The sequence below is a fragment of the Protobothrops mucrosquamatus genome, unplaced genomic scaffold, assembly GCF_001527695.2.
Source record: "Protobothrops mucrosquamatus isolate PMUCROS unplaced genomic scaffold, P.Mucros_1.0 scaffold1348, whole genome shotgun sequence".
Lineage (NCBI taxonomy): Eukaryota > Metazoa > Chordata > Lepidosauria > Squamata > Viperidae > Protobothrops > Protobothrops mucrosquamatus.
Genome location: NW_015387544.1, coordinates 6,482 through 17,034, shown reverse-complemented (window position 1 = coordinate 17,034; position 10,553 = coordinate 6,482). Strand labels below are relative to the sequence as shown.

The window sequence follows — 10,553 nt, the reverse complement described above, 5'->3', positions numbered from 1 at the left end:
ACCTTTTGTGGCTTTCCTATTGACTATGCTTATAGGAAGCCAGCAAAGATGGTTTTAAATGGCAATCATGTGACCATGATGATACTGCATCAGACAGAAGTATGAGAGCTAATCATAATTCCCCTTCATTCAGCACCGCAGTCCCATTGTAAGTTTGAATGCTTGCTGAATGAGTAATCATTAAATAAGAGCCATTGGTATTTATTTTATTTATTTAAATTTATTGGCTGCTAAACTTTACTGGATTCTAAGCAATGCATGAAACTAAAAAAAGGTATAAAACAGTTAAAGGTATTAAATCAATAGGCAACTGGGACTAAAATGCTGATAATAAAATCCACAAAACAAAGCAGGGGCTATTAAACAAATAGCAAATATTAACTCCAAGCCAAGGATCGAAGCCAGGTTTTCAAAGCTTTCCAAAACCTTAGGAGAATGGACTCCATCTTTTATCTCTGGGAGGATGCTGTTCTGGAGATTGGGGGCCACAACCTAGAACACAAATTTCCTTAGTGCCACAAGATGGCAGTGTTCAATGGAGGGAACTTGGAGTGCATCCACGCTGCTGGAACCTATTGGGCAGTCTCTCAATTATCCAGGTATCTAACTTGTTTCAGTTAAAGTCAGTTTAGCGTTACCTGTGAATCTGGCAGGTTAACCTGTGCAAAAATGTTTTCTCAAAGAAGAAACTGGACAGCCACTTGTCTGAAATAGTATAGGGTTTCCTGATTGAGCAGGGCTGGACTAGAAGACCTCCATGGTCCCTTCCACCTCTGTTACTCTGTTCTGTTGCAAATTATCGTTTGGGGCTCAATGGCATTGAACTATAAATCTCCAATTTTATGATTCCCACACCAAGGAAATGTGGTGGCTACTTCGTGCTTCAGTATGTCTGGCAAATACGCTCTAGGTTGGATAAATTCTGGATTTAAGTAAAAAAAATAAAAAATAAGCCGGGTGCTTCCAGTGCTACCTGACCTCGTGCACTATTGCATGAAAATCTCCGGAGCCAGAAGAGGACCGTCTCTTCCCTTTTAGGCTCAGTCGCTTCCTGGAGAGTTGCGCCTCTGCGGTGCAACCCCAAAACAGTCCCCCCCCCTTCCCAGGATTAGCTTGTATGGGCGCGTGGGTATTTCACTCTAAACAGGGCTGAGTAACGCTAACCTGGGAAAGCAGTGCAAGCTTACGGCGCTGAGAAACAGGGCTTTTTGCAACCAGCGATCGAGGCGACTTCCGGAGGCGTCTCCGCCAGAAAACTGAAGTTCGGGGTGTAGGTTGAAAGCGCATCTCACCCATTGGCGTTTCGAGACTTCCTGCAAGGGGCGCTCGCCCTGGAGCGAGCCAGAAGACGCGACCTCCTCCGCTAGCAAAGCACTTCCCCCTTTTTTCAAAAGGGGTTGTCTCGTTCGCTGCGACTGCCTGCGATCCGCCACGCGAAGGTCAAAAAGGCCGCGGGAGGCGCAGCCGATGATCAGCCGCGTCTTCCCCAAATCTCGGGAACCGCGCAGGGCCGCCGACGGGCCGGAAAGCTGCGAATTCGCCGGACGCTGCCGCATTAGCGGGCTGGTTTCCGCTGTTTAGCTGCCGATTTCTCGCTTTTGCAGTCGCCGCCCCTCTTATCTCCCCGTTGCCACCATGATGGCAGAGTTTCCTTCTCCCCGGTGGCTTTTGTTTCTGACCGTAGCTCTAGGGGGGATGCGGACGGAGCCCTCCTTCGCCGAGGCAGGGGATGCAGCTCCGCCGGGCAAAATAGGTAGGCGTTCCTCTTTCATCGCAGCTCGCTGTCTGGTGTGTTAGCCCACCACGAGGCACCCCCAAGGTGGGCTTCTGCGCCCAAACAACCTGGAGCTTCCGCATTTGCGCCGGGGAAATTGAGCGTAAAAGCAGGGATGATGGGGCTGAAAGTGGGGCTGCTCTGGCTTCTGCAGAAACATGTTAGGCTTGGCGTTTTGGTGGCCATCCTGGAGTGTTCCTATTCCGACACGTGCTTTGACATTTTATCCGATAATGCTCTTTTTTTTTATACAGCCAGCCCAGCCCAATGGCAGGGTCAGTGTATATAGTTCATCCCTGCTTCTTTTATATGGGTGCTATGTACAGTATGTGTATTGTGCTCACAGAGACACGGGGGGGGGGGCGGATTTCCTCCGCCCCCTTTCCTTCTGCTGGGACCATTGATGGTAGCATATCCCTTCTCCCTATCCTTTCGGGTACACTGGATCTAGTGTACCCAGATTTCTCAGCAATTGGCTGTGTCAGCTAGAAATTCAAAATGGCAGTGCCAATACATTGAGAGATTGAGGAAGAAGCATGGTATAACAATTAGATCAGTGTTTCTCAACCTTGACAATTTTAAGGCATGTGGACTTCAACTCCCAGAATTCCACAGCCAGCACTGCTGGCTGTGGAATTCTGGGAGTTGAAGTCCACATGCCTTAAAATTGTCAAGGTTGAGAAACACTGAATTAGATAGTTTTCACAGTGAGATAACAGTTTTGGAGTTTGATTGGAATGCATGTGATCAGACTTAGCCAGAAAACCTTTTTTTAATATCCTGCCTTTATTATTTTTTATAAATAACTCAGAGCAGCAAATACTCCTCCTTCCTCCTATTTCCCCCAGGAGAACAACGCTGTGATGTGAGTTGGGCTGAGAGAGAGCGACTGGCCCAAAGTCACTCAGCTGGTTTTCATGCCAAGGCAGGACTAGAACTTAATTTTCCTGCTTTCTAGCCTGGTGTCTTAACTACTAGGCAAACTGGCTCTCTTTATTATTTTTATTATATGCCCACTGCTAGACAGAGATGTGGTTTTGAGCAATCCTCTTTTCCCTGGGAAACTATATCTATTTGTTGAAGATGGATCTTTTTATGGTGGTTCTTAACATGCTTGCTTTGCTTTCGCAGCTGTGGTGGGAGCTGGAATTGGCGGCTCCTCGGTGGCTTATTTCCTGCAGCAGCATTTTGGGCCTCAGGTTCAGCTGGATGTGTATGAAAAGGCTGTGGTGGGGGGTCGCCTAGCCACAGTTACAGTCAACAAGCAGTCCTACGAAAGCGGAGGGGCCTTCTTCCATTCTCTCAACTTACACATAGAAGATTTTGTGCAGCAATTGGGTAAGTGTGGTTGACCATTTAGATTTATAAGCTTCAAGCATATCCTTTTATTGCCTCTGAGCTTGGGTGATATGGGAGAGCTTTGGTTCCTCTGGCATGGTAGATAGATGAGATCAGGAATCATCATTGTTCTGTTACAAGGGAGCTCAACCTACTTGTTCTATTCAGCCAGCCTGTAATTTCCTGCCCAAACATTCCATTCCATTCCCATTTGTACTTTTGGAATACAATTGGACTATTTGGGGGAGATTTCAACTTTGAAGTTCTTTTTCCCCCTAAGATACTTTCTTTTTGTGAATGAAGGGGGATGGTTCAATAGGAATATATACATCATGGCAATATGTTTGATCCATGTTTAAATATAAAGCAGTGCTGAACTGAGCTGAGGGAAAGCTAGAGTCAAACGTCCATACAACATGGACCTCATTGAGCGACTTTGGACCAGTTCCTTTTCTCAGCCCAGCCTTCTGGCAGAGTTTGAGAATCTAAATGGAAGGGAATCTTCATATATCATGCTTATGGTTCCAAAGTTGAGGTAGCCATTCTTATTTTCCCTTCGCCTAGAGTTTGTGTATTTGTTTTTTCAAAATTTGTTTTTTAAAAAGGATTTTTATATTTTTTTAAAAATATAATATGTTTAAAATATAATATGTTTTTATATCTGTTGCGGTCTTAGATTGTTGTGCACCACCCAGAGTCGACTTTGGTAAATTGGCAACTCTATAAATTTGATTAATAAATATATCAATATATGCCATCTTCAGCTAAGCCTTTCCACTCCTTCAGAAGAAAGGTTGAATATAAATATAATGAAATGTACCTTAATGTATTATACATAATATAATGTAACAATTATAACAACAACATCAAATTATTAAATCTGCCTTGGCACAAAACTGAAAATAGACAATCAGTCCTGTATTATTATACTATTTATGGACTTAGAGTCCCCACTTTCACTCACACTCACACAAACTCACACAAACATATAAAGGACTCCCTCCTCTCTTTTTTCCCCTTAACAGCAACATTGTGAGCTAAAAGTTGGGTTGGCACAGATTGACTGGCACAGATCTCAGTGTATGATTTGGGCTGAACGGGAAGGAGGCAATATGCCATCAGGACAAACTAATTGTAGACATAGTTCTGCCAGGGTCCAGCAGAAACCAAGTTGTTTTTACTTTTAAATAAAGTTGGGAGTTGTCTTTATTTTCCTAACTAGTCTTCACTGATTTTTAAAATTCAATCTTCTGTTGTAAAGAGCAACATGAAGCCCAGACCCAGAAAAAAATGGCTATTGTGGATGAAGGTGAAGCATAACAAAATCTGGCCACTGTCAGAGAATTCTGCAGTGCCAAAATGGAAGAAGCATGAATGAGTGTGGTAGCAAATGAGAAACTGTATTAAAAATCATGACTGAGAAAGATTTCTCAGAGTCAAGTTAAAAGTAGACAGCAAAAGAGAGCTCTCTTGCAAAGCCCATCATGATAAAAAGGACATAAGTCAACCTTACTGGATGTTGTTTTCTGTTCTGTAGGATTGAAACATCGTCGAGAAGTGGCAGGAAAGAGTGCCATCTTCACTGGGGAACAGTTTGTCCTTGAGGAGACAGACTGGTACCTGCTCAATCTTTTTCGGCTCTGGTGGCACTATGGCATGAGCTTCCTACGTCTACAAATGTGGGTAGAGGAAGTAATGGAGAAGTTCATGAGGTAGGTACAAGGAGGCCATCACTGGTGCCTCCAGGGCAATGAGAAAAAAAATAGGACAATCTCCCTTCGATCAAAATTAGCTTCTATCCAGTGGTAGCAATTTAGTATAAGGGAAGGTCTTCAGATTTCCTGTAAAGCTCATAGGGAATGGCCTTGAAGGGCAGGAGGAAGAGCCACTAAGTTGGCAGCAGTCAGCTAAGTTGGACTAGAGCTGGGCCAAGGAATTAATTAAAGAACACTTCTAAGACAAGTCCCTCCTGCATGCACACAAAATGAGGGAGGAGGAAGCACATTCTGACTTGCAAAATCTGTTGCTAGAACTGTTGCAATAAATATAATCCCTTGGCCTTGGTTCCTTAGTCTGGTCTACCTTGTAGGGCTGTCTTTTCCTAAGAGAGAAGTCATGCCGCTCTACATTTTTTCCCTTCTTATGACCTACAGAATCTACAAGTATCAGGTCCATGGCTATGCATTCTCTCATCTTGAGGAGCTCTTGCGTTCACTGGGGGGTGACACCTTCGTCAACATGACCCAGCGCTCTGTGGTGGAGTCCCTGCTGGAGGTGGGTGTCACACAACGCTTCATCGATGATGTTATCATGGCCATTCTCCGGGCCAATTATGGCCAGTCAATACTGGTGCCTGCGTTTGCAGGTGAGTACTACCCATCTTCTATTGCTCCAGTCTTTTTTCAATAGGACATTCTGCAGCTTGGGAGACAAATATGTTGTAAGGAAGGTTGGTGTTTTACAATTTGGCTAGTTTATTCTCTGACAGCTGTCCCCTCTGTACTTCTTTTTTTTAGGGGCCATGTTACTAGCAGGAGCTCAAGGAAACCGATGGGCAGTTGAAGGTGGCAACAAGCTGGTGTGCTCAGGCTTGCTGAAGCACACAAAAGCCAACATTATCCATGCCACGGTGACAGCTATCTCTCTGCACAGTTCAGGTATGCCACACAAATCCATCTTCATCCAAAGATCTCCAGGTAGCGGGGGTTGGAGATTTTGAAGAGCTGCTGCAGACTATGTAAACATGCTGGGATGAATGAATGGTCTTACTTTGTGCAAGACAGATTTTCCTATTCGTATGGGTGCACTTCAAATCCGGAGAATTTAATTTTAAAAGCAATTTAGAAAGAAGTGGCACCTGGCTTTCAATGTGGATATGCCGCACATTGGATAATGCAGTTGACATGGAGATTCTGTGAGAGAATTGTAGCCCAAGAGATGACTCTTCCGAGGACTTAATGGAAGGAAATGTAACATGTTTTCATTCTCTCACACCTCTGGCTAATTCCTCACCTCCTAAGCTTTTATTTGCTTTTCAGGGAAGGTTCTTCAGAAAAACCAACATTTCTGGGAGTGCCTTTTCTGAGTGGTGGCAAGGAGCAAACACACACATACACCTGGTTCATTGTATTCAAAATCACCTCTGGTTTAATCCCAGAATTCAGATATTGTTGCTTCTCAGGAGATATACATGCAATAAATATTGACCGGATACTGTGCCACATGATAGAAAGAGACCTTCTTATGCTGAACTAAGCATTAGAAATGAAGTGTCACAAAGCAGGTTAGCATGAGCTGGGTACCTCTCCTCAAAGCTATACAAGACCCATATCTTCAGGAAAAAGCATGGCTGCTTTACAGCTTTCCCCAGTTGTTGTGGATATCTGTTTGTGCACAGCTGTTCCATTTTTCTGCAGGCCGAATGGAAATGTTCATACTTCAGACCGCTGACTGAAGCTGCTGAATCTTCCGCAGTATAATAGCTACTTTAATGCATTAAGGAGTTTCTCTTTTTAAAGCTCTGTAGGCTACAACTATAGGTACCGTAGTCCTTGACTTACCATGTTTCCCCAAAAGTAAGACCTACCCCAAAAATAAGCCCTAGCTTGATTTTGGGGGGTGGGCCTAATATATACCCCAAAAATATGCCCTAATTTTGGGGCGAAGTGCATGCCTAAAAATCAAGCTAGGGCGGGGGTGGACCTTACCATTGCAGCCAGGCCTCCCATGGATCGACAGTGGCGTCACCAGCCCACTTCTTCTGCGGCCAAAGGAGCAGCTTCATTCTGCGGCTGAGAATAGAGCTCCGGCTTGCATTTCGCAGTCTGGCCTTTCTGGAAGGCCTGTGCAGCTGAAAACCAAGCTGTGGATTCAATCTGTAGCTCGGTTCTCAGCTGCACAAGCCTTCCGGAAAGACCTCTGACTGCGAAATGCAAGCTGGAGCTCCATTCTCAGCTACAGAATGAAGCTGCTCCTTCGGCCACAGAAGAAGTGGGCCGGCTGGGCGGGGCTCTCAGTGCCGCCACCGTGAGGTGAAAATAAGACCTGCTGCCTCTTTTGGAGGCAAAAAAAATAATAAGACTGGGTCTTGTTTTCGGGGAAACACAGTACAACCACAATCGAGCCCCAAATTTAGGTTGCTGAGCGAGACAGTTGTTAAATGAACTTTGTCCCATTTTACAATCTTTCTTGCCACAGTTGCTAAGTGAATTTCAGTTATTAACACGGTTGTTAAATGAATCTGGCTTCCCCATTGACTTTGCCTGTCAGAAGTTCTCAAAAGACGATCACATAACCCCTTAGAGTAGACACTGCACTGTCATAAATATAAGTCAGTTGCCAAACATCTGAATTTCGATCACATGACCATGGGGATGCTGCAGCAATCATAAGTGTGAAAAATGGTCATAAGTCACTTTTTTCAGTGCTGTTGTAACTTCGAGTGGTCACTAAATGAATTGTTGTAAGTGGAGGACTACTTCTAGAGGGAGGAACCCAGGCTCCAGTTGGGAACTATAAGGCTAAAACTGGGAGAAACTGGAAGGGGGGGGGAGATGAAAGTAGTAAAAAAAAATGCAGGAAGGTTATGGACAGTAATTACTATCAGCTGGACCTGCTTTAAAGAATTCTGAATAATTGCACCTTGGGAGCCCCCTGAATACCTTTGATGTAAAGTATCCATTGATGCATGCAGAGAAGCAGGCAGAACATAACACAGACAAGGATCTTTATACTGTAGGAATGTTCAAACGATTTTCTCCTTTCACTTGCTTTAAAGGCTGGCATATTTATTGCACAGAGACACTTGAAATTTCCTGTGAGTGTTCACAGTCTAACTTTTTTTTTTTTTACTAAGAAAAGATTATGTTTCCTGTGCATAGGGTATTTATTGTTGCTGTGATCACTCAAAGCATACCCAGTTGAGCAAATGTGATGCTTTAAGAGAGGATGTGATGAAATGGTAATTACTTGCATTCTACTAAGGTCAATAAGGAATTAACCTTATAAGGAAGAGGGGCAGAAAGCTGCAAGAAGAGAAAGAGCATTTTCAGCCAGACAGAATAAAAAGAGGGAGCAGAAAATAAAAGTAGATAACGTGTGTATATAATATGTAGAAACTGTAAAAAGAGAAAATATTGGTGGTCCTTGTAAATAAACTATGGATCACCTGCTGTGGGTGGTGTACCTCTAGATAGAAACAACTTTCAGTCTATATTATTTATTCATAAAGTATTGCATTAAATAAGATTTTAACTCTAAGATAATTCAGTCACTCACCACTGAATACCTAAGATATCAAACTTTAAGATATAAAAATCAATAGCTTAGGATGTAATTTTATTATAAGAACTCTACACATAACATTTTGGAGTGATAGTGAGATTTTTAAGAAAATAAATGCAGGAAAAAATGTGTCATTGCCGAACAAATAAACTCCGTTTTAACAGAGGATATAATTGGCATATATTTTTATTCCTAAAAGCATCTTGAAAAATGTTTATTTTGATTTGCATTGAGTGAGAGCCTACATAATAAGGATCCTTATAGCTCCTATTTTTCTTAAATGCTGGATAGTACAAGGTTGCCTATCTTTTTTTGTTGTATATTTCTTAAATAGTGTTCATAGTGTTCTGTGGAATATCACCCTCCTTCTTACTGTTGTAGCCACAACTTTTCATTTGAGACTTTGTGCTTGCTAAACTGTTTAGCATCATCTAGCTTCCTACACAAGATATATAGTTGTTGATGGAATATTCCAAACTGTAATGGCAGCAGATGTACACAACTCAACCCAATTATTTTCACCTACCAAAGTCAAAAACTACAATAAGATTTTCCTTTTTTGTGACCAGTCAGGGGAATCTTCTCTAGGCTCTTTGATCAGTTCCTATCTGCTATTTTTACAAGTTGTGTGAGTGCTTATTGTAGCTGGTTTAGCTAGCAAAGTTAGTCTTCATAAATAAAACCAGCAGTGAGTGAGCTGCGGAAACAATGGAATCAACCAAAAAAACCAGGGCAAACTATGAGATCTTAGCAGAATTGTTTCTCTTTGAAGTTTCATCTGTTCAGCTTCTAAGACAGGGGTGTCAAACTCGTAACATCATGTGACGTGTTGCGACGTATCGTGACTTTTTTCCCATTGCCGGCAATGGGGTGGGCGCGGTTTCGGCATGACGCATCCGGCCGCGGGCCGGCAGTTTGACACCCCTGTTCTAAGATAATGATGATGACTTGCTTGCTAGCTGTCTGAGTTACTGTTTTTTCCCCTGTTTGTTTCCTGTGCATTTTTATCCAGAAGGAAAACCCCTCTACCAAGTGCACTATGAAAATGAAGATGGTCCAGGTTCCAACTTTTATGACATAGTGGTCGTTGCCACTCAACTACATGATAGCAAGAACAATATTACCTTTCAGAATTTTGATCCTCCTATTGCTGAGTTTCCTGGAACCTTTCACACCACAGTCACCTCCATTGTTCATGGCTACCTCAACTCCTCATACTTTGGCTTCCCAGATCCCAAGCTTTTTCCTTTTGCCAGTGTCCTCACCACAGAAACTCCTGGTCTCTTCTTCAATTCCATGGATAACATCTGCCCTGTCAACATATCTAATACCTTCAAGCGAAAGCAGTCCCAGGAAGCTGCGGTGTGGCGTGTCCACTCTCAACATCCTTTGGAGAAGCAAGAGCTGAAGATGCTGTTCCGTTCTTATTATTCTGTTCAGGTGACAGAATGGCAGGTCTGTCCTGATTATGGATCAGTCAAGAACCTCCCACCTATTCTTCTGCATGACAGCCTCTACTACCTCAACAGCATGGAGTGGGCAGCCAGCTCCATGGAAATGTCTGCCGTGGCAGCCAAAAATGTGGCTCTCTTAGCCTACAATCGGTGGAATCACGATGTAGAGAAAATAGACCAGAAAGACTTAATGCACAAAGTGAAGACTGAGCTGTGAACTTAGCAAAACAAGACTTTATTGCATGCAGAGTGAGGGGGGATATTTGAGGCTACTAAGTGCCATTCCTTGACCTGCTGTGTTCCAGTTATATTGGATTGCAGCGTTTGGAATTCCCAGTCAGTGTAGTAAGAGATTCTGAGATTGGCAGTCCCACGCATTCCCAAATCCTCTAAGTCAGGGTGTCAAACTGCCGGTCCGTGAGCCGGTTGCATCATGCAGAGGCCGCGCCCACCCTAGCTCCAGCAATGAGAAAAAAAAGTCGTGATACGTCGTGACACATCACGTGACGCGGGGAGTTTGACACCTATGCTCTAAGTTAAGGAAGGTTATACTGCAAATTTAACAGAAGTAAAGCAGAGCACTGGCAAATCTGTGTATTTATACATTCATCTGTTATCTATGGTCATGGCAATCTCTTTAGCATAGCATCACTCTTTCAAAGAGCCTGTGAATTAATGCCTCTATCTAGTTGTTCAGGGTTCTT

At 43.3% G+C, this 10,553-nt stretch overlaps 1 protein-coding gene across 1 annotated transcript; it reads left to right on the top strand.

Moving 5' to 3' along the window:
* The first annotated feature begins 1,619 nt into the window (after positions 1–1,619).
* On the top strand, positions 1,620–10,253 carry PCYOX1L (prenylcysteine oxidase 1 like). The gene is made up of 6 exons (XM_015821556.1): positions 1,620–1,753; positions 2,906–3,112; positions 4,650–4,824; positions 5,266–5,477; positions 5,629–5,769; positions 9,408–10,253. The coding sequence occupies exons 1-6, from the start codon at positions 1,636–1,638 to the stop codon at positions 10,064–10,066; spliced, it is 1,512 nt and encodes a 503-aa protein (XP_015677042.1). The 5' UTR covers positions 1,620–1,635; the 3' UTR covers positions 10,067–10,253.
* The last annotated feature ends 300 nt before the right edge of the window (positions 10,254–10,553 follow it).